The 25,990-nt window shown below is 28.8% G+C and overlaps 1 protein-coding gene and 2 pseudogenes across 1 annotated transcript; all 3 read left to right on the top strand.

Moving 5' to 3' along the window:
- Nucleotides 1-18,254: 18,254 nt before the first annotated feature.
- Nucleotides 18,255-18,774, top strand: LOC115483163 (NADH-ubiquinone oxidoreductase chain 6-like; the record flags this gene model as incomplete). Its single annotated transcript, XM_030224315.1, is given in 2 exon segments — nucleotides 18,255-18,575; nucleotides 18,577-18,774. Coding segments are annotated over 2 exon segments (519 nt in total), but the record flags the coding sequence as incomplete, so codon positions are not given.
- Nucleotides 18,775-18,864: 90 nt separating this feature from the next.
- On the top strand, nucleotides 18,865-21,479 carry LOC115483162 (annotated as a pseudogene).
- Nucleotides 21,480-24,693: 3,214 nt separating this feature from the next.
- On the top strand, nucleotides 24,694-25,213 carry LOC115483161 (annotated as a pseudogene).
- Nucleotides 25,214-25,990: the final 777 nt, after the last annotated feature.

Raw genomic sequence — 25,990 nt, 5'->3', positions numbered from 1 at the left:
GACTTACAATGCAACTTTATATCTGTGTCAAAGGCAACTGAAAAAGGGTTAAAAGTAATTTTTGTGAAAAACAAAGTGTATGTTAAAACAGAGAAACAATGACAATCTGCTAGTTGCAGAAAAACAACGATTTGTTTTATTTGAAAGTAGCATGAAAACAGTAGTTGCAGCAATGTAAATGCAAATATGAATCAATTGGTGAAATGGCATGATCGGTTCGGGCATCTAAATTTCGATAGCCTAAATAAAATGATTAAACAGTGCATGGTTAATGGACTTCCAGCTAGTGTGTGTAATACAAATGACTTTGTGTGCGAAACGTGTGCAAAAAGTAAAATTGCGTGAAGAAGTTTCCAAAGTATCAGAAAATCGCTCAAAAGAATTACTAGCTTTAGTTCATACAGACATATGTGGTCCTATGCGTACGGCATCACAAGGTGGAGCGCGTATTTTGCAACATTCATGACGATTAAATCGCGTTATATGTCGGTGTACGTGCTAAAACTAAAAGTGATGTATTGAGAAATTCAAAGACTTTAAAAAATTAGCTGAAAATCGAACTGGAAAATGCATAAAAGCCATAAGAAGCGACAACGGGCGTGAGTACCTGAGCGGTACATTTGAAAAATTCTTATCAAGCCATGGTATAAAAAGACAACTAACTGTTCCCCACACTCCACAACAAAATGGGGTGGCGGAACGCGCCAACAGAACACTGGTGGAGATGGCGCTAAGTATGATGGTGCATGCTGAGCTGGAGTTGGTGAATCTTTGGAGAGAGGCGATAATGACGGCTGCGTATCTACGCAATAGGGCTGAAACTGCAGCCTTGATTGGCAAAACTCCATATGAGGATGGTATGGGAAAAACCGAGCGTATCTCATCTAAAGTATTTGGAATGGAAGCTATTGTATTAAATAATAAGCATAAAAACAAGTTTTCAGCAAAAGGCGAGCGGCATATCTGGTAGGTTACTCTGAAACTGCCAAAGCTTATCGTCTGTACAACCCTGTCAAAGAAGCGTTGTGTTATCCCGAGACGTTGTGTTTTTAGAGCACAAGTTCAGGAAAGGATTGGAGCACGATCAAGGATCAACACATGAGTCAGATGTGCTAATCCTCGAGCCAGATGAAAAACTTGATTGCGAGAAAAAAATGATGAGTCAGGATCCTGATGAGCAGCAGCAAAGTTCAACTGTTGATAGGCAGTGTCAAAGTGGTGACGAAGAAGATGCTGAGGAGGAGCAGGTGGTGACAGTAAAAGAGGTCCAGGGAGACCACGAATGTTCGCACTGGGCGTCTAGGTCGTCCACGAAAAGAGTAAATTTCTGAATGTACTAGACGCTCGAAATGTTGTTGTTCCCACATGTGTTAGGGAGGCATTTCGGTCAGAACAATCTGAAAACTGGAAATCGGCGATGCAGAAGGAGTATGACAGCCTGAAAAACATTGAGACATGGAGTCTGGTCGATCTTCCTGCAGGCGAAAAAGTTATTGGTTGTAAATGGGTTTTTACCAACAAGCGTGATGAGTATGGCAACGTTCAGCGTTTTAAAGCTAGATTGGTCGCGAGAGGGTGCGGACAGCAATACGGAGTTAACTACACGGAAACGTTCTCTCCAGTTGCACGTTACTCCTCAATCAGATTAGTGATTGCGTTAGCTGTCGAGAACGAGATGCACCTGCATCAGATGGATGTCTCTTTAGCATACCTGAACAGCGAGCTACACGATGACGTGATATGCGACAACCAGAGGGCTTATCGACGCTGATCATCCCAAGCGCGTACTGAAGCTGAAGAAATCGTTGTACGGCTTGAAACAGAGCGGCCGGGAGTGGAACCAAAAGCTGGAGAGTATTCTTTTGGAGATTGGTTTCGTCCCATGTGCTAGTGAACCATGCATTTATATAAACAAGATCAAGGGTATTTAAATATTATTGTTGTATATGTTGACGATTTTATACTAGCCTGTATCAGAGAAGAAGATGTGGCCCACATTAAGCAGCTCATATCAAACAAATTCGATGTGGTCGATGTTGGTAGCTGCACTTACTTTTTGGGAATGGAAATTGAGCGAGAGATGCAAGGACTGGTAGTCTCTCCACTAGGCCCATAAACAGTACATTAAAGAACTACTAAATGATTACGGCATGCAAAGACTGCAAAGCCAAGCGCGACTCCGTTGGAAATTGGTTTCCAGATGAAGTGCGATGATGTTGACTGCGGCCAGGTGGATATAAACACGCTATCAATCGCTCATTGGTTCGCTATTGTATTTTGGCGTTGACAACACGGCCAGATATAATACACTCTGTGGCCACGCTGGTGCAGAGAAATGCAGATCGCACAAGGAGCATGAGGTTGCAGCCAAACGGGGTATTGAGATATCTAAAAGGTACGTCATATTTGAAACTACACTATAACAAAACGGGGTGTGCCTATCCACTGTTTTGTTGATGCAGACTGGGCTGGCGACAGTAACGATCGGAAGTCTTTTACGGGTTGGTCATTCTACCTTGCTGGAGCAGCAGCCTCTTGGGAATCAAAGAAGCAGAATTTGGTCGCCCTCAGTAGCACAGAGGCCGAGTACGTGGCACTTTCTACGACAGCCAAGGAGTCGGTATACGTTAGAAAATTGATCAACGAAATGGAGCTCGGGCGATGGCAAAGGTGGCTGATTTATAGTGATAATCAGAGCGCACAATGCCTTGCTAAAGATGCAAAATTTCATTCGCGTAGCAAGCATATTGAAATTAAAATACCATTTTGTAAGGGAAATGTACAAAAATAAAGTAATAGATATAAATACATTCCCCACAGATGAAAGTGATATCAGATGTATTGACGAAGAATTTATGGTAAAGTCAAACATGAGAAATTTACTCGGAATGTTAGGGATTTAAAATGATACATTTTGTAATCATGATCGCATTGAGAAAGGGGTTTTGAAGAATATCATCCGTTACAATGCAATATGATATATCGATAGAAAGTATGGTATATATGAGATGATAAGTACCACCTCTAAGTTTTAGTCAGTCTCTAATAAAACCTCTAAATTGAATAACTACATTTTAGTTAATTTTAAATTCAATTAAAATTTAATTTAATAATTTATAAAAATTATAAAATTTTATAAACTAACCAAAATTAGTAAAAATTTAATCATTTTAAAATTTATAAAGAATTAACAATTTAAAAATAAAAAAATATTAAATATCACAAAAATAATTAACATTTAATAATTTAATAACCTCAAAAAGAATAAGTAAATAACAGCAATTTTTTACTTCTAAAAATCTTCTCTTTTTTTTTGTAATTTTAAAAATTAGTAAAATAGCAAAACTTATTTATATTAAAATTATATTTAAAAAAAAAAAATGTTATATACTAGATCTAGATTAATATTAATATATATATAAATATTTTAATATATTATTATATAGTTACCCAATTTAAATAAAAAAATTTCGCTATCCAAAAATCTACGAATTTGTTACTCAGCATTATACTAAATTATTACGAAATAATTGGGGTATCAAATGGACAAATTAATAATTTTATTATAAAATTCTACTTATTAATAACATTTTTTCAATTTTTGGTATATTCCTTATTTCATTGTTTATATAATATCTTAAGCTAATGCTTTAAGTTAAATAACTAATAAACCTTCAAAGCTGTAAAATATAGGGAATACCCTTTTAGGCTTATTAAATTTATAATGTAATCGTTACTGCACATGTTTTTTGTTATAATTTTTTTTATAGTAATACCTATTTAATTGGTGGATTTGCAAATTGATTAGTTCCTTTAATATTAGGAGCTCCTGATATAGCTTTTCCTCGAATAAATAAAAGATTTTGACTCCTTCATCCTGCTTTATCTCTTTTATTAGTGAGAAGTATAGTTGAAAACGGAGCTGGGACCATCATCAGGGATTTATAAAATAATTAACAATTTAAAAATAAAAAAAAATATTAAAATATCACAAAAAATAATTAACATTTAATAATTTAATAACCTCAGAAAAGAATATAGTAAAATACAGCAATTTTGTTACTTGTAAAAATCTTCTCTTTTTTTTTGTACTTTTAAAAAATTAGTAAAATAGAAAACTTATTTATATTAAAATTATATTTAAAAAAAAAATGTTATATACTAGATCTAGGAATTAATATATAATATATATAGAAATTATTTTAATATATTATTATATAGTTACCCATTTAAATAAAAAATTTCGCAAGTCCAAAAATCATTGCATATTATAGTAAAAAAAAATCTATATTTAAAAGATTTATCTAAATAGTATTTGAATTTATATACATTTATATAGTTTTATATAAATTATTATATATTTATATATTCATATATTGTTGAAGATTTATTTTAATATATACATCTATATAGAAAAAATTTAATTATTTATAAAAATAATATTTTTTTAAATTATTAATTTTTTTTATTAATTAAAAAAATTAATAAAAATTTTTATAAATATCGATTACTTCACACAAAAATTTACATGGTAAATCAAATTAAAAACAATATTTTTAAGCCAAAATAGAACCTTTAATATATTTAATGTATAAATATTATAAAAATTTTATAAATTTTAATAATTTTAATAATTTATAATTATAAGTTTATTCCTAAAAATTTTTATTGTATTTAAATAATTAATTATAATCACTAAATCTGATAATATAACTGTACCCTGTTATAAATTAGTTACTTTAAAAATTATTAAATTAATCATTAACGGTTGTTAATAAAAAAAAACTCAAAAAATTTTTAAATAATTAAGTTCCATCGTAAATACTACATTTAGTTAATTGTTAATTTCAATTAAATTAAAATTTAATAATTTATAAAAATTATAAAATTTTATAAACTAACAAATTATAAAAATTTTTAATAATTTTAAATTTATAAAATAATTAACAATTTAAAAATAAAAATAATATTAAAATTCACAAAATAATTAACATTTAATAATTTAATAACCTCAAAAAGAATAAGTAAATAAAGAATTAGTAAAATAGAAAACTTATTTATATTAAAAATTATATTTTTTTTTAAAAAATTTTTATATACTAGATCTAGATTAATATATAATATATATATATATATATAAATATTTAATATATTATTATATAGTTAACAATTTAAATAAAAAATTTCGCAATCCAAAAATCATTACATTTATAGTAAAAAAAATCTGTATTTAAAATATTTATCTAAATATTATTTTAATTTATATAAATTTATATAATTTTTATAAATTATTATATATTTATATATTTTTGAATACTTACATTAATATGTATATCTATATAGAAAATTTTAATTATTTATAAAAAAATAATATTTTTTTTTAAATACTAAAAATATTATTTTATTAAAAAAATTATTTTTTTTTAAGAATCGATATTTATAAAAATTTTTATTTATTTTTTAAATAATAAAAAAAATTAATCATTTTATTTAAAAAAAAATATTTGTTAAAAATTAATTATATTTAAAATTATTTTTTTTTTAAATGTATATACTAGATCTAGATTAATAGATAATATATATATATATATAAAGATTTAATACATTATTATATAACTAACAATTTAAAAAAAAAATTTCGCAATCCAAAAATCATTACATTTATAGTAAAAAAAACTATATTTAAAAGATTTATCTAAATATTATTTTAATTTATATAAATTTATATAATTTTTATAAATTATTATATATTTATATATTGTTGAAGATTTACATTAATATATATATCTGTATAGAAAATTTTAATTAAATTTTAATAAATATAATTTTTTTTTAAAATTTACTATAAAGTATTATTTAATTAAAAACTTTCCTTTTAAAAAAATCAATATTTACAAAAAAAGTCCAATAAAAAAAAATAAGAAGGTAAAAACTATTAATAATGAATTGCCTGATAAAAATATAAAATATATAATAATCTAAAAAGATAAGCTAATTAAGCTACTGGGTTCATACCCCATTTATAAAGGTTTTAATCCTTTTCTTTTTAATTTTTAATAATTATTCAAAAATTTTATTTGTATTAATAATAATTATTGGAACTTTAATTACAGTTACTTCTAATTCTTGATTAGGAGCTTGAAGAGGTCTAGAAATTAATTTATTGTCTTTTATTCCCCTTATAAGAGATAGTAATAATTTGAAATCTACTGAAGCTTCTTTAAAGTATTTTTTAACACAAGCTCCTGCTTCTACTGTATTATTATTTTCTGTAATTTTGTTAATATTAAAGAATAATATAAATCATGAAACAAACAGATCTTTTATTTCTATAATTATTTTATCAACCTTGCTAATAAAAAGAGCGGCAGCTCCCTTTCATTTTTGATTCCCAAATTTAATAGAGGGTTTAACATGGATAAAAGCACTTTTATTGATAACTTGACAAAAAATTGTCCCTTTAATGCTAATTTCGTATTTAAATTTAAAAAATATTTTACTAGTTACTGTAATTTTATCAGTTGTTATTGGAGCATTGGGAGGATTAAACCAAACTTCTTTACGAAAATTAATAGCTTATTCTTAAATTAACCATTTAGGATGAATATTAAGAGCTTTAATAATTAGTGATTCAATTTGATTAATTTTTTTTTTATTTTATTCATTTTTATCTTTTACTTTAACTTTTGTATTTAATATTTTTAAATTATTTCATTTAAATCAATTATTTTCTTGATTTTCTCAAAATAAAATAGTAAAATTTACTTTATTTATAAATTTTTTATCTTTAGGAGGATTACCCCCATTTTTAGGATTTTTCCCTAAATGAATTGTAATCCAACAAATGACTTTCTGTAATCAATATTTTCAATTATTTATTATGTTTATATCAGCATTAATCACTTTATTTTTTTATCTACGAATTTGTTACTCAGCATTTATACTAAATTATTACGAAAATAATTGGGTATCAAATTGACAAATTAATAATTTTATTATAAAATTCTACTTATTAATAGCATTTTTTTCAATTTTTGGTATATTCCTTATTTCATTGTTTTATATAATATTTTAAGCTAATACTTTAAGTTAAATAAACTAATAGCCTTCAAAGCTGTAAATATAGGAATACCCTTTTAGATGATTAAATTTATAATATAATCGTTACTGCACATGCTTTTGTTATAATTTTTTTTATAGTAATACCTATTATAATTGGTGGATTTGGAAATTGATTAGTTCCTTTAATATTAGGAGCTCCTGATATAGCTTTTCCTCGAATAAATAATATAAGATTTTGACTCCTTCATCCTGCTTTATCTCTTTTATTAGTGAGAAGTATAGTTGAAAACGGAGCTGGGACATCATTAGGGATTGCTCATGGAGGAGCTTCTGTAGATTTAGCTATTTTTTCTTTACATTTAGCCGGAATTTCTTCAATTTTAGATGCAGTTAATTTTATCACTTCTGTAATTAATATACGATCAACAGGAATTACTCTTGATCGTATACCTTTATTTGTTTGATCAGTTGTAATTACTTTGTTATTATTGTCACTTCCAGTTTTAGCCGGAACTATTACTATGTTATTAACTGACCGAAATTTAAATACATAATTTTTTGACCCAGCCGGAGGAGGGGACCCAATTCTTTCCCAACATTTATTTTGATTTTTTGGTCATCCTGAAGTCTATATTTTAGTTTTAGTTGTATTAGCCAATTCTTCAGTTAATATTATTTTACATGATACATACTATGTAGTTGCTCATTTTTACTATGTTTTATCTATAGGAGCTATATTTGCAATTATAGCAGGATTTGTTCATTGATTCCCTTTATTTACTGGGTTAAAATTAAATAATAAATGATTAAAAAGTCAATTTATCATTATATTTATTGGAGTAAATCTTACTTTTTTCCCTCAGCATTTTCTTGGATTATCAACAATTGGTTCACCTATCTCACTTTTAGGGATTTTATTTATTTTCTATATTATTTGAGAAAGTCTTGTATCACAACGACAAGTTATTTATCCTATTCAATTAAATTCTTCAATTGAATGATACCAAAATATCCCACCTGCTGAACATAGATATTCTGAGTTACCTTTATTAACTAATTAATCATTCTAATATGGCAGATTAGTGCAATGGATTTAAGCTCCATATATAACGTATTTAACTTTTATTAGAAGTTACTAATGTCAACATGAGCTAATTTAGGTCTTCAAGATAGTGCTTCTCCTTTAATAGAACAGTTAATTTTTTTTCACGATCATGCCTTATTAATTTTAGTAATAATTACTGTATTAGTCGGATATCTTATATTTACATTATTTTTCAATAAATATGTAAATCGATTTCTTTTACACGGTCAATTAATTGAAATAATTTGAACTATTCTTCCTGCAATTAATCTTTTATTTATTGCATTCCCTTTACGACTTTTATACCTTTTAGATGAAATTAATGAACCTTTTGTAACTTTAAAGAGAATTGGTCATCGATAATACTGAAGTTATGAATATTCAGATTTCAATAACGTTGAATTTGATTCTTATATAATTCCAACAAATGAATTAACAACAGATGGATTCCGTCTTTTATATGTTGGTAATCGAATTGTTTTACCTATAAATTCTCAAATTCGAATCTTAGTAACTGCTGCAGATGTAATTCATTCTTGAACATTTCCCGCTTTAGGTGTAAAAGTTGATGGAACCCCTGGCCGCCTAAATCAAACACATTTTTTTATTAACCGCCCAGGATTATTTTACAGACAATGTTCAGAAATTTGTGGGGCTATTCAAAGTTTTATACCTATTGTAATTGAAAGAGTTCTTATAAACTATTTTATTAAGTGAATTTCTAATAATCTAAATTCATCACAAGATGACTGAAAGTAAGTACTGGTCTCTTAAACCATTTTATAGTAAATTAACGATTACTTTTTGTGAAAAAATTACTTATAACATTAGTATGTCAAACTAAAATTATTAAATTTTTAATATTTTTTAATTCCTCAAATAGCCCCTATTAGATGACTTTTACTATTTTTTACTCTCAATTATTTTTATTTTATTTTGTTCATTAAATTATTATTCATACATACCTTCATCTCCTAAAACAAACGAATTAAAAAATATTACTTTAAATTCAATAAATTGAAAATGATAACAAATCTATTTTCTGTATTTGACCCATCAGCAATTTTCGGTTTATCATTAAATTGAATCAGAACATTTTTAGGACTTTTAATAATTCCTTCAGCTTATTGATTAATACCTTCTCGATATAATATTTTCTGAAATTCAATTTTATTGACTTTAGACAAAGAATTTAAAACATTGTTAGGACCTTCAGGTCATAACGGTTCAACATTTATTTTTATTTCATTATTTTCTTTAATTTTATTTAATAATTTTATAGGATTATTCCCTTATTTTTACGAGAACAAGCCATTTAACATTAACCTTATCTTTAGCCTTACCTTTATGGTTATCTTTTATAATTTATGGGTGAATTAATCATACTCAACATATATTTGCACATTTAGTTCCTCAAGGTACTCCAGCTATTCTTATACCTTTTATAGTATGTATTGAAACAATCAGAAATATCATCCGACCGGGAACTCTAGCTGTACGATTAACAGCTAATATAATTGCTGGACATTTACTATTAACTTTATTGGGTAGTACAGGTCCTTCAATATCTTATATTTTAGTAACATTCTTATTAGTTAGACAAATTGCTTTATTAGTTCTAGAATCTGCTGTAGCTATAATTCAATCTTATGTATTTGCTGTTTTCAGAACTGACGTCTGACTGTGTATTACTGTCTGTATATGCCTGTCTGTTACCGTGCCCGTCTAGGTCTGTCTATATTTGCCCGTGTGTCTGTGTATGTCTGCTTGTGACAGTCTGTCTGCGTGTGTACGTCTTTCTGTGTCTGTATATGCCCGCCTTTCGGTTTGTGTCCGTCTGTCTGTGTGCGTCTCTTTGTGTCCGATTGTGTGTGTCTTTCGGTGTCCCTCTGTCTGTGTCAGTCTGTCTATGACCGACTCTATGTTGTCTGTCTGCCGACGTGTCTCCGTCTCTTTGTGTCTGTCTGTGTCTGTGTGTCTGTCTGTCTGTGTCTGTTAGTCTGTGTTCATCTGTGTCTGCCTGAGACCGTCTCTTTCCTCCCGTCTTTCAGCGTCTGTCTGTCGATCTCTATCCGTCTATTTTTGTCCGTCTGTCTGTATCCGTGTGTATGTATATGTCTGTCTAGGTGTGTATATCTCTGCCAGTCTGTTCGTGTCTGTCTATTTGTGACAGACTGTCTGTGTGTGTGGCGGTTTGCCTGTGTTTGAATGTATCCGTCTGTCTGTGTCTGTATGTGCCTGCCTTTCTGTATGTGCCTGTCTTTTTGTCTGTGTTCGTCTTTTTGTGTCCGTCTATCCGTGTTCGCCTGTATTTGTCTGTGACTGCCAGTCTGTGTCAGTTTACATGAGTCCGTCCATCTGTGTATGTATATGGCTGTCCATCTCTCTGCGTCTTTCAGGCTGTGTCCGTCTGTTTGTGTCCGATTGGCTGTGTCGGTCTGCCTTTGTCCGTCTTTCTGTGGCTATATGTCTGTGTGCGTGGGTTTGTGTCTGTCTGTGTCCGTCCGTGTGTGTCTGTCTGTCTATGTTTATTGGGTAATACAGATCCTTCAATATCTTATATTTTAGTAGACTTATTCAATCAAATAAAAAAGTTATAACAATTGAAATCGAATTTAATGATACTAACTCTCACTCGATAAAATAAACTATCATTTATTAAAAAATTTAATCTTAAAATAAAACATGTTATTCTAATAAAAATTAAATTAATAAATCTAATTATACAAATTGATTTATATTTCATGATCTAAAATGAATTCATCATATCACTAACACCACAAATTTGTATTTTTATTATACTATTTAAATAAAGTCATAATATACATGTTTAACTCTTTATAAGGTATAAGCAGCTCTAAAAAAAGATAACAAAGATAATATAATTATTGAAATTCATGACCAAGAAACAATTCTATTAATTAATGAAATTTCTCCTAATAAATTTAGTGTAGGAGGAGCAGCTATATTTGCTGATCTTAATAAAAATCACCATAATGCTATAGCAGGTATAAAATTTAAACGTTCATAAGAAATATTCTCTAAACAAACTAACCCTGATGAATATAGTCCATGAGCAAGTATTAATTTATAAGAACCACATAATCCTCAATATCTTATTGTCAATAGCCCTGCTAATACAATTCCTATATGAGCTACAGAAGAATACGCAATTAAAGCCTTTAAATCAGTTTGGCGTAAACATACTAAACTAACTAAAACCCCTCCTACTAAACTAATTCTAATTCAAACAAATATATATTTTAAGTTTATAAGTTGTATAATTCTAATAACTCGCAATATACCATAACCTCCTAACTTTAATATAATACCTGCCAAAATTATTGACCCTGAAACAGGTGCTTCAACATGATCTTTTGGCAATCATAAATGAACTAAAAATATTGGTATTTTTACTAAAAACGCACTTATTATACAAAAATATAATAAATCATAATTAAATATAAAATTATTTATTAAATAAAAATTTATTTTACCTATTTTATTTATTATATAAAAAATACCAATTAATATCGGTAAAGAAACTAATAAGGTATAAAATAATAAATAAATCCCTGCTTGTAAACGTTCTGGTTGATACCCTCACCCTAAAATTAAAAATAAAGTTGGAATTAATCTTCTTTCAAAAAATAAATAAAATATAAATAATCTTATTCTTCTAAAAGTTAAAACTAAAAATATTACTAATATAACAATATTTAATAAAAATAAATTGAGAAACTAGATAGTGATGATGAAAAGTCTGTTGATTCATTCTGACTTGTGGTCGGTGACATGTGGTCGGTTATTAAAAAATGAGAACGATACAGTGGAACAGAAAGCGTCGTTTGATAGCAAAGATGAGAAAGCTCTAGCTAGCATTTTGTTGTCTGTAAAAGCGTCGGAGATAAACTGTATAAAGCACTGTGGAACCGCGAGAGAAGCGTGGACAAAGTTATCCGAGATCTACATGCCTTCGGGACCCGCGCGTAATGTACAGTTGTTCAAGCAATTGTATATTAAAATGTCAGCTACAGACAGTGTTCGTGAGCATTTGAATAATTTTTCTAATGTAGTAGAAAAATTAAATGAAATACAAGTGCAGGTGGCTGATGAAATGCTTGTAATAATATTACTAGCAAGTTTACATGAAGAGTTGGACAATTTCGTAGTCGCTATCGAAACACGGGACACATTGCCTACATTTAGCGCTATAAAAATCAAATTGTTGGAGGAAGGAGAGAGGCGCAACATAGGCGAAGTGGGTGAAAAAGGCGAGAATACAATTTTTACGTCGCGTCCAGCAAACGGTAAAAGAAACAAGACAAAGAAAGACCCGAAAGACACGAAGTGTTGGTTGTGCGGGCAAAACGGGCATTTCGCGGCGAAGTGCAGATTAAGAGAGAAAAAGGTTGATAAAGACAACGAGAGCGAAAAAACGATCGAAAAGAGCAGTAAAAAGTCTTTTTCGGTGTTCTCTTTTCTTGGAAATATACAATTGACAAAAAATGTCTGGTGTGTGGACAGTGGTGCTACAGCTCATTTGTGCGCAGACAAATCAATGTTCATATATATGCGTGACCACAAAGAGAAAATAAAACTAGCAGGCGATAATTACATAGAAACCGAAGGTTGCGGGTCAGTGTTGCTTAAGTGGAAAAATAATACGATCAAATTGGTCGACGTTTTATATGTGAAAGACTTACAATGCAACTTTATATCTGTGTCAAAGGCAACTGAAAAAGGGTTAAAAGTAATTTTTGTGAAAAACAAAGTGTATGTTAAAGACAGAAACAATGACAATCGGCTAGTTGCAGAAAAACATAACGATTTGTTTTTATTTGAAAGTAGCATGAAAACAGTAGTTGCAGCTAATGTAAATGCAAATATGAATCAATTGGTGAAATGGCATGATCGGTTCGGGCATCTAAATTTCGATAGCCTAAATAAAATGATTAAACAGGGCATGGTTAATGGACTTCCAGCTAGTGTGTGTAATACAAATGACTTTGTGTGCGAAACGTGTGCAAAAAGTAAAATTTGCGTGAAGAAGTTTCCCAAAGTATCAGAAAATCGCTCAAAAGAATTACTAGCTTTAGTTCATACAGACATATGTGGTCCTATTCGTACGGCATCACAAGGTGGAGCGCGTTATTTTGCAACATTCATTGACGATAAATCGCGTTATATGTCGGTGTACGTGCTAAAACATAAAAGTGATGTATTTGAGAAATTCAAAGACTTTAAAAAATTAGCTGAAAATCAAACTGGAAAACGCATAAAAGCCATAAGAAGCGACAACGGGCGTGAGTACCTGAGCGGTACATTTGAAAAATTCTTATCAAGCCATGGTATAAAAAGACAACTAACTGTTCCCCACACTCCACAACAAAATGGTGTGGCGGAACGCGCCAACAGAACACTGGTGGAGATGGCGCGAAGTATGATGGTGCATGCTGGAGTTGGTGAATCTTTTTGGGGAGAGGCGATAATGACGGCTGCGTATCTACGCAATAGGGCTGAAACTGCAGCCTTGATTGGCAAAACTCCATATGAGGATTGGTATGGGAAAAAACCGAGCGTATCTCATCTAAAAGTATTTGGAATGGAAGCTATTGTATTAAATAAAAAGCATAAAAACAAGTTTTCAACAAAAGGCGAGTGGCATATACTGGTAGGTTACTCTGAAACTGCCAAAGCTTATCGTCTGTACAACCCTGTCAAAAGAAGCGTTGTGTTATCCCGAGATGTTGTGTTTTTAGAGCACAAGTTCAGGAAAGGATTGGAGCACGATCAAGGGTCATCACATGAGTCAGATGTGCTAATCCTCGAGCCAGATGAAAAATTTAGTTGCGAGCAAAATGATGAAAGTCACGATCCTGATGAGCAGCAGCAAAGTCCAACTGTTGATAGGCAGTGTCAAAGTGGTGACGAAGAAGATGCTGAGGAGGAGCAGGTGACAGGTAAAAGAGGTCCAGGGAGACCACGAATTGTTCGCACTGGGCGTCTAGGTCGTCCACGAAAAGAGTACAATGTTCTGAATGTACTAGACGCTCGAAATGTTGATGTTCCCACATGTGTTAGGGAGGCATTTCGGTCAGAACAATCTGAAAACTGGAAATCGGCGATGCAGAAGGAGTATGATAGCCTGAAAAACATTGAGACATGGAGTCTGGTCGATCTTCCTGCAGGCGAAAAAATTATTGGTTGTAAATGGGTTTTTACCACCAAGCGTGATGATTATGGCAACGTTCAGCGATTTAAAGCTAGATTGGTCGCGAAAGGGTGCGGACAGCAATACGGAGTTAACTACACGGAAACGTTCTCTCCAGTTGCACGTTACTCCTCAATCAGATTAGTGATTGCGTTAGCTGTCGAGAACGAGATGCACCTGCATCAGATGGATGTCTCTGCAGCATACCTGAACAGCGAGCTACACGATGATGTGTATATGCGACAACCAGAGGGCTTTATCGACGCTGATCATCCCAAGCGCGTACTGAAGCTGAAGAAATCGTTGTACGGCTTGAAACAGAGCGGTCGGGAGTGGAACCAAAAGCTAGAGAGTACTCTTTTGGAGATTGGTTTCGTCCCATGTGCTAGTGAACCATGCATTTATACAAACAAGATCAAAGGGTATTTAAATATTATTGTTGTATATGTTGACGATTTTATACTAGCATGTACCAGAGAAGAAGATGTGGCCCACATTAAGCAGCTCATATCAAACAAATTCGATGTGGTCGATGGTGGTGAACTGCACTACTTTTTGGGAATGGAAATTGAGCGAGATGGCAAGACTGGTAGTCTCTCCATAGGCCATAAACAGTACATTGAAGAACTACTAAATGATTACGGCATGCATTACTGCAAGCCAAGCGCGACTCCGTTGGAAATTGGTTTCCAGATGAAGTGCGATGATGTTGACTGCGGCCAGGTCGATAAAACACGCTATCAATCGCTCATTGGTTCGCTATTGTATTTGGCGTTGACAACACGGCCAGATATAATACACTCTGTGGCCAAGCTGGCGCAGGGAAATGCAGATCCGCACAAGGAGCATGAGGTTGCAGCCAAACGGGTATTGAGATATCTAAAAGGTACCTCATATTTGAAACTACAATATAACAAAACGGGTGTGCCTATCCACTGTTATATTGATGCAGACTGGGCTGGCGACAGCAACGATCGGAAGTCTTTTACGGGTTGGTCATTCTACCTTGCTGGAGCAGCAGTCTCTTGGGAATCAAAGAAGCAGAATTTGGTCGCCCTCAGTAGTACAGAGGCCGAGTATGTGGCACTTTCTACGGCAGCCAAGGAGGCGGTATACGTTAGAAAATTGATCAACGAAATGGAACTCGGGCCGATGGCAAAGGTGCTGATTTATAGTGATAATCAGAGCGCACAATGCCTTGCTAAAGATGCAAAATTTCATTCGCGTAGCAAGCATATTGAAATAAAATACCATTTTGTAAGGGAAATGTACAAAAATAAAGTAATAGATATAAAGTACATTCCCACAGATGAAATGATATCAGATGTATTGACGAAGAACTTATGTAAAGTCAAACATGAGAAATTTACTGTAATGCTAGGATTAAAATGATACATTTTGTAATCATGATCGCATTGAGGAAGGGTGTTGAAGAATATCATCCGTTACAATGCGATATGATATATCGATAGAAAGTATGGTACATACGAGATGATAAGTACCACCTCTAAGTTTTCAGTCAGTCTCTAATAAACCTCTAAATTGAATAAATTTTATTGACTTTAGACAAAGAATTTAAAACATTGTTAGGACCTTCAGGTCATAACGGTTCAACATTTATTTTTATTTCATTATTTTCTTTAATTTTATTTAATAATTTTATAGGATTATTCCCTTATTTTTACGAGAACAAGCCATTTAACATTAACCTTATCTTTAGCCTTACCTTTATGGTTATCTTTTATAATTTATGGGTGAATTAATCATACCCAACATATATTTGCACATTTAGTTCCTCAAGGTACTCCAGCTATTCTTATACCTTTTATAGTATGTATTGAAACAATCAGAAATATCATCCGACCGGGAACTCTAGCTGTACGATTAACAGCTAATATAATTGCTGGACATTTACTATTAACTTTATTGGGTAATACAGGTCCTTCAATATCCTATATTTTAGTAACATTCTTATTAGTTAGACAAATTGCTTTATTAGTTCTAGAATCTGCTGTAGCTATAATTCAATCTTATGTATTTGCTGTTTTCAGAACTGACGTCTGACTGTGTATTACTGTCTGTATATGCCTGTCTGTGTCCGTGCCCGTCTAGGTCTGTCTATCTTTGCCCGTGTGTCTGTGTATGTCTGCTTGTGACAGTCTGTCTGCGTGTGTACGTCTGTCTGTGTCTGTATATGCCCGTCTTTCGGTCTTAAAATAAAACATGTTAATCTAATAAAAATTAAATTAATAAATCTAATTATACAAATTGATATATATTTCATGATCTAAAATGAATTCATCATATCACTAACACCACAAATTAGTATTTTTATTATACTATTTAAATAAATTCATAATATACATGTTTAACTCTTTATAAGGTATAAGCAGCTCTAAAAAAAGATAACAAAGATAATATAATTATTGAAATTCATGACCAAGAAACAATTCTCTTAATTAATAAAATTTCTCCTAATAAATTTAGTGTAGGAGGAGCAGCTATATTTACTGATCTTAATAAAAATCACCATAATGCTATAGCAGGTATAAAATTTAAACGTTCATAAGAAATATTGGCTAAACAAACTAACCCTGATGAATATAGTCCATGAGCAAGTATTAATCTATAAGAACCACCTAAACCTCAATATCTTATTGTCAATAGCCCTGCTAATACAATTCTAACTAAAACCCCTCCTACTAAACTAATTCTAATTCAAACAAATATATATTTTAAGTTTATAAGTTGTATAATTCTAATAACTCGCAATATACCATAACCTCCTAACTTTAATATAATACCTGCTAAAATTATTGACCCTGAAACAGGTGCTTCAACATGATCTTTTGGCAATCATAAATAAACTAAAAATATTGGTATTTTTACTAAAAACGCACTTATTATGCAAAAATATAATAAATCATAATTAAATATAAAATTATTTATTAAATAAAAATTTATTTTACCTATTTTATTTATTATATAAAAAATACCAATTAATATCGGTAAAGAAACTAATAAGGTATAAAATAATAAATAAATCCCTGCTTGTAAACGTTCTGGTTGATACCCTCACCCTAAAATTAAAAATAAAGTTGGAATTAATCTTCTTTCAAAAAATAAATAAAATATAAATAATCTTATTCTTCTAAAAGTTAAAACTAAAAATATTACTAATATAACAATATTTGATAAAAATAAATTTGTATAATTATTATATTTATTAACTCTTTCACTTGCTATAATTATTAATGAACAAATTCATAAACTTAACAAAATTAGCCCATAAGATAATATGTCCCCCTCCTAAAAAATATGAAATACTTGTTCAATAATTTAAAAAATTATTTATTAATAATATAACAAATCTAATAAAAAATAATATAACCTGTACCATTCAAAATATATTATTTATAAAACAAAGAGGGCTTAAAAAAATTTTTAAAAAAATTAATTTTAACATTATATAATTCTAAAAGATTGAAAATAATCATTTCCATGATTTCGAATTATTGAAATTAAAATTGATAATCCAAAAGCTCCTTCACATACACTAAAAGTTAAAAATATCATTCTAAAATAATTTTCATAACTTAATATATATAATATTTAAAAATAATAAAAAAAATAAAATAAGACCAATAAATTCTAAACTTAAAAGTATAGAAAGTAAATGCTTACGATTTGACACAAAACAAAATAGCCCAAAAATAAATAAAATCACAGGTAAACTTCAATACAAAAATATAATCATTAGTTTTAATAGTTTAATAAAAACATTGGTCTTGTAAATCAAAAATAAGATTATTTCTTTTAAAACTTCAAGAGAAAAGAATTTCTTTTTCATTAATCCCCAAAATTAATATTTTATATTAACTACCTCTTGAAATTCTTCAATTAATTCTTTACGCAATAATTTTTTTTACTTCAATTATTTTCATTAATATAATTCACCCATTAGCTATAGGTTTAACTTTATTAATTCAAACAATTTTAATTTGTTTAATTACAGGTATAATAACCAAAACTTTTTGATTTTCATATATTTTATTTTTAATTTTTTTAGGGGGTATACTAGTTTTATTTATTTATGTTACCTCCTTAGCTTCTAATGAAATATTTAATTTATCTATTAAATTAACCTTAATTTGTTTTACTTTTATATTTTTAAGAATTTTTGTATTTTTATTTATCGACAAAAATTATATTAATTTTTTTTTTTATAAATAACGAAATACAAAATATTTTAAATATCTACTCTTATTTTCCAGAAAATACACTTTCTCTTAATAAACTTTATAACTCCCCAACAAATTTTGTAACAATTTTATTAATAAATTATTTGTTAATTACTTTAATTGTTGTAAAAATTACAAAAATATTCAAGGGACCTTTACGTTTAATAAACTAATGAACAAACCTTTACGAACCTCACACCCCTTATTTAAAATTGCTAATAATGCATTAGTTGATTTACCCGCACCATTATTAGGGTTGTTTAATTATTCAAATTTTAAACGGTTTATTTTTAGCCATACATTACACAGCAGACGTTAATATAGCTTTTAACAAATTATGGTTGATTACTACGAACTATACATGCTAACGGAGCCTCTTTTTTTATTTGTATTTATATACATGTTGGATGTGGAATTTATTACAGATCTTACTTATTTACCCCAACATGAACAATTGGAGTAATTCTTTTATTTCTTGTAATAGGAACTGCTTATATAGGATACGTATTACCTTGAGGACAAATATCTTTTTGAGGAGCAACAGTTATTACAAATTTATTATCAGCAGTACCTTACTTAGGACTTGATTTAGTACAATGAATTTGAAGTAGATTCGCAGTTGATAACACAACTTTAACACGATTCTTCACTTTTCATTTCATTTTACCTTTTATTGTTTTAGCAATAACAATAATTCATTTATTATTTTTACACCAAACTGGATCAAATAACCCTATTGGATTAAATTCAAATACAGACAAAATCCCCTTTCACCCTTACTTTACTTAAAAGGATATTGTTGGTTTTATTATTATAATTTTTTTTACTAATTTCTTTAATTTTAGTTAACCCAAACTTACTTGGAGACCCGGATAACCCTCCCCTGCTAACCCTCTTGTTACTCCTGCCCAATTTCAACCCGAATGATATTTTTTATTTGCTTACGCCATCCTTCGTTCTATTCCTAATAAATTAGGTGGAGTTATTGCTTTAATCCAACAAATAACTTTCTGTAATCAATATTTTCAATTATTTATTATGTTAATATCAGCATTAATCACTTTATTTTTACTCAGCATTTATACTAAATTATTACGAAAAAAAAAACAAATCAATAATTTTATTATAAAATTATACTTATTAATAACATTTTTTTTTTAATTTTTGGTATATTCCTAATTTCATTATTTTATATAATATTTTAAGCTACAAATAAACTAATACCCTTTAAGCCTTAGTAAATTTTACACTTTCAAAATTGCAGTTTGATATAATTGTTGACTATATGACCTTTATTTTTAATTGATTAAGAAGAATAATTCTTATAAATAGATTTACAATCTATCGTCTAAACTTCAGCCACTTAATGGCGACAATGATTATTTTCAAACAAATCACAAAGATATTCGAACTTTATATTTTATTTTCTGAGCTTGAGCGGGAATAGTAGAAACATCATTAAGAATTCTAATCCGAGCCGAATTAGCCCATCCTGGTGCTTTAATTGGAGATGATCAAATTTATAATGTAATCGTTACTGCACATGCTTTTGTTATAATTTTTTTTATAGTAATACCTATTATAATTGGATTTGGAAATTGATTAGTTCCTTTAATATTAGGAGCTCCTGATATAGCTTTCCCTCGAATAAATAATATAAGAGTTTTACACCTTCATCCTTCTTTATCTCTTTTATTAGTGAGAAGTATAGTTGAAAACGGAGCTGGGACAGGATGAACTGTTTACCCACCCCTATCATCAGGGATTGCTCATGGAGGAGCTTCTGTAGATTTAGCTATTTTTTCTTTACATTTAGCCGGAATTTCTTTAATTTTAGGGGCAGTTAATTTTATCACTACTGTAATTAATATACGATCAACAGAAATTACTCTTGATCGTATACCTTTATTTGTTTGATCAGTTGTAATTACTGCACTTTTGTTATTATTGTCACTTCCAGTTTTAGCCGGAGCTATTACTAATAATAACTGACCGAAATTTAAATACATCATTTTTGACTCAGCCGAAGGAGGGGACCCAATTCTTTACCAACATTTATTTTGATTTTTTGGTCATCCTGAAGTCTATATTTTAATTTTACCAGGATTTGGAATAATTTGTCATATTATTAGTCAAGAATCAGGAAAAAAGGAAACTTTTGGGTCTTTAGGGATAATTTATGCCATACTTGCAATTGGTTTACTTGGATTTATTGTTTGAGCTCACCATATATTCACTATGGGAATAGATGTAGATACCCGAGCTTACTTCACATCTGCAACTATAATTATTGCTGTTTCTAACAGGTATCCAAATTTTTAGTTTTAGAGCACAACTTACATATTCCCATGCTATTTTATGAGCTTTAGGATTTGTATTTTTATTCACAGTCGGAGGTTTAACAGGAGTTGTATTAGCCAATTCTTCAGTTGGTATTATTTTTCATGATACATACTATGTAGTTGCTCATTTTCACTATGTTTTATCTATAGGAGCTGTATTTTCAATTATAGTAAGATTTGTTCATTGATACCCTTTATTTACCGGGTTAAAATTAAATAATAAATGATTAAAAAGTCAATTTATCATTATATTTATTGGAGTAAATCTTACTTTTTTCCCTCAACATTTTTTTGGATTAGCTGGGATACCTCGTCGATATTCTGATTACCTCGACACAACGTTAAATGTAATTTAAACAATTGGTTCATCTATCTCACTTTTAGGGATTTTATTTATTTTCTATATTATTTGAGAAAGTCTTGTATCACAACGACAAGTTATTTATCCTATTCAATTAAACTCTTCAATTGAATGATACCAAAATACCCCACCTGCTGAACATAGATATTTTGAGTTACCTTTATTAACTAATTAATCATTCTAATATGGCAGATTAGTGCAATGGATTTAAGCTCCATATATAAAGTATTTAACTTTTATTAGAAGTTACTAATGTCAACATGAGCTAATTTAGGTCTTCAAGATAGTGCTTCTCCTTTAATAGAACAGTTAATTTTTTTTCACGATCATGCCTTATTAATTTTAGTAATAATTACTGTATTAGCCGGATATCTTATATTTACATTATTTTTCAATAAATATGTAAATTGATTTCTTTTACACGGTCAGTTAATTGAAATTATTTGAACTATTCTTCCTGCAACTATTTTTTTACTTCCTTTTTCATTTCCCTTCTTTACGACTTTTATATATTTTAGATGAAATTAATGAACCTTCTGTAACTTTAAAGAGAATTTGTCATCGATAATACTGAAGTTATGAATATTCAGATTTCAATAACGTTGAATTTGATTCTTATATAATTCCAACAAATGAATTAACAACAGATGGATTCCGTCTTTTAGATGTTGGTAATCAAATTGTTTTACCTATAAATTCTCAAATTCGAATCTTAGTAACTGCTGCAGATGTAATTCATTCTTGAACAATTCCCGCTTTAGGTGTAAAAGTTGATGGAACCCCTGGCCGCCTAAATCAAACACATTTTTTTATTAACCCCCCAGGATTATTTTACGGACAATGTTCAGAAATTTGTGGGGCTATTCAAAGTTTTATACCTATTGTAATTGAAAGAGTTCCTGTAAACTATTTCATTAAGTGAATTTCTACTAATTTAAATTCATCACAAGATGACTGAAAGTAAGTACTGGTCTCTTAAACCATTTTATAGTAAATTAACGATTACTTTTTGTGAAAAAATTACTTATAACATTAGTATGTCATACTAAAATTATTAAATTTTTAATATTTTTTAATTCCTCAAATAGCCCCTATTAGATGACTTTTACTATTTTTTACTCTCAATTATTTTTATTTTATTTTGTTCATTAAATTATTATTCATACATACCTTCATCTCCTAAATCAAACGAATTAAAAAATATTCATTTAAATTCAATAAATTGAAAATGATAACAAATCTATTTTCTGTATTTGACCCATCAGCAATTTTCGGTTTATCATTAAATTGTATCAGAACATTTTTAGGACTTTTAATAATTCCTTCAGCTTATTGATTAATACCTTCTCGATATAATATTTTCTGAAATTCAATTTTATTGACTTTAGACAAAGAATTTAAAACATTGTTAGGACCTTCAGGTCATAACGGTTCAACATTTATTTTTATTTCATTATTTTCTTTAATTTTATTTAATAATTTTATAGGATTATTCCCTTATTTTTACGAGAACAAGCCATTTAACATTAACCTTATCTTTAGCCTTACCTTTATGGTTATCTTTTATAATTTATGGGTGAATTAATCATACTCAACATATATTTGTACATTTAGTTCCTCAAGGTACTCCAGCTATTCTTATACCTTTTATAGTATGTATTGAAACAATCAGAAATATCATCCGACCGGGAACTCTAGCTGTACGATTAACAGCTAATATAATTGCTGGACATTTACTATTAACTTTATTGGGTAATACAGGTCCTTCAATATCTTATATTTTAGTAACATTCTTATTAGTTAGACAAATTGCTTTATTAGTTCTAGAATCTGCTGTAGCTATAATTCAATCTTATGTATTTGCTGTTTTCAGAACTGACGTCTGACTGTGTATTACTGTCTGTATATGCCTGTCTGTGTCCGTGCCCGTCTAGGTCTGTCTATCTTTGCCCGTGTGTCTGTGTATGTCTGCTTGTGACAGTCTGTCTGCGTGTGTACGTCTGTCTGTGTCTGTATATGCCCGTCTTTCGGTCTAAAAATAAAACATGTTATTCTAATAAAAATTAAATTAATAAATCTAATTATACAAATTGATATATATTTCATGATCTAAAATGAATTCATCATATCACTAACACCACAAATTAGTATTTTTATTATACTATTTAAATAAATTCATAATATACATGTTTAACTCTTTATAAGGTATAAGCAGCTCTAAAAAAAGAAAACAAAGATAATATAATTATTGAAATTCATGACCAAGAAACAATTCTCTTAATGAAATTTCTCCTAAAAAATTTAAAATTATTAAAATTATTGACCTTGAAACAGGTGCTTCAACATGATCTTTTGGCAATCATAAATGAACTAAAAATATTGGTATTTTTACTAAAAACGCACTTATTATACAAAAATATAATAAATCATAATTAAATATAAAATTATTTATTAAATAAAAATTTATTTTACCTATTTTATTTATTATTTAAAAAATACCAATTAATATCGGTAAAGAAACTAATAAGGTATAAAATAATAAATAAATCCCTGCTTGTAAACGTTCTGGTTGATACCCTCACCCTAAAATTAAAAATAAAGTTGGAATTAATCTTCTTTCAAAAAATAAATAAAATATAAATAATCTTATTCTTCTAAAAGTTAAAACTAAAAATATTACTAATATAACAATATTTAATAAAAATAAATTTGTATAATTATTATATTTATTAACTCTTTCACTTGCTATAATTATTAATGAACAAATTCATAAACTTAACAAAATTAGCCCATAACATCATATATCCCCCCCTAAAAAATATGAAATACTTGTTCAATAATTTAAAAAAATTTTATTAATAATATAACAAATCTAATAAAAAATAATATAACCTGTACCATTCAAAATATATTATTTATAAAACAAAGAGGGCTTAAAAAATTCAAAAAAAAAATTTATTTTAACATTATATAATTCTAAAAGATTGAAAATGATCATTTCCATGATTTCGAATTATTGAAACTAATATTGATAATAAGCTCCTTCACATACACTAAAAGTTAAAAATATCATTCTAAAATAATTTTCATAACTTAATATATTTAAATATAAAAATAATAAAAAAAAATAAAATAAGACCAATAAATTCTAAACTTAAAAGTATAGAAAGTAAATGCTTACGATTTGACACAAAACAAAATAACCCAAAAATAAATAAAATCACAGGTAAACTTCAATACAAAAATATAATTATTAGTTTTAATAGTTTAATAAAAACATTGGTCTTGTAAATCAAAAATAAGATTATTTCTTTTAAAACTTCAAGAGAAAAGAATTTCTTTTTCATTAATCCCAAAAATTAATTTTATATTAACTACCTCTTGAAATTCTTCAATTAATTCTTTACGCAATAATTTTTTTTACTTCAATTATTTTCATTAATATAATTCACCCATTAGCTATAGGTTTAAATTTATTAATTCAAACAATTTTAATTTGTTTAATTACAAGTATAATAACCAAAACTTTTTGATTTTCATATATTTTATTTTTAATTTTTTTAGGGGGTATACTAGATTTATTTATTTATGTTACCTCCTTAGCTTCTAATGAAATATTTAATTTATCTATTAAATTAACCTTAATTTGTTTTACTTTCATATTTTTAAGAATTTTTGTATTTTTATTTATCGACAAAAATTATATTAATTTTTTTTTTTATAAATAACGAAATACAAAATATTTTAAATATCTACTCTTATTTTCCAGAAAATACACTTTCTCTTAATAAACTTTATAACTCCCCAACAAATTTTGTAACAATTTTATTAATAAATTATTTGTTAATTACTTTAATTGTTGTAAAAATTACAAAAATATTCAAGGGACCTTTACGTTTAATAAACTAATGAACAAACCTTTACGAACCTCACACCCCTTATTTAAAATTGCTAATAATGCATTAGTTGATTTACCCGCACCATTATTAGGGTTGTTTAATTATTCAAATTTTAAACGGTTTATTTTTAGCCATACATTACACAGCAGACGTTAATATAGCTTTTAACAAATTATGGTTGATTACTACGAACTATACATGCTAACGGAGCCTCTTTTTTTTATTTGTATTTATATACATGTTGGATGTGGAATTTATTACGGATCTTACTTATTTACCCCAACATGAACAATTGGAGTAATTCTTTTATTTCTTGTAATAGGAACTGCTTATATAGGATACGTATTACCTTGAGGACAAATATCTTTTTGAGGAGCAACAGTTATTACAAATTTATTATCAGCAGTACCTTACTTAGGACTTGATTTAGTACAATGAATTTGAGGTGGATTCGCAGTTGATAACACAACTTTAACACGATTCTTCACTTTTCATTTCATTTTACCTTTTATTGTTTTAGCAATAACAATAATTCATTTATTATTTTTACACCAAACTGGATCAAATAACCCTATTGGATTAAATTCAAATACAGACAAAATCCCCTTTCACCCTTACTTTACTTAAAAGGATATTGTTGGTTTTATTATTATAATTTTTTTTACTAATTTCTTTAATTTTAGTTAACCCAAACTTACTTGGAGCTACAGAAGAATACGCAATAAAAGCCTTTAAATCAGTTTGGCGTAAACATACTAAACTAACTTAAACCCCTCCTACTAAACTA

The sequence above is a fragment of the Drosophila hydei genome, unplaced genomic scaffold (assembly GCF_003285905.1).
Source record: "Drosophila hydei strain 15085-1641.00,03,60 unplaced genomic scaffold, DhydRS2 tig00000530-arrow-arrow-pilon, whole genome shotgun sequence".
NCBI lineage: Eukaryota > Metazoa > Arthropoda > Insecta > Diptera > Drosophilidae > Drosophila > Drosophila hydei.
Note: the sequence above shows the minus strand (reverse complement) of the source record. Positions and strands in the feature narration are given on the sequence as shown.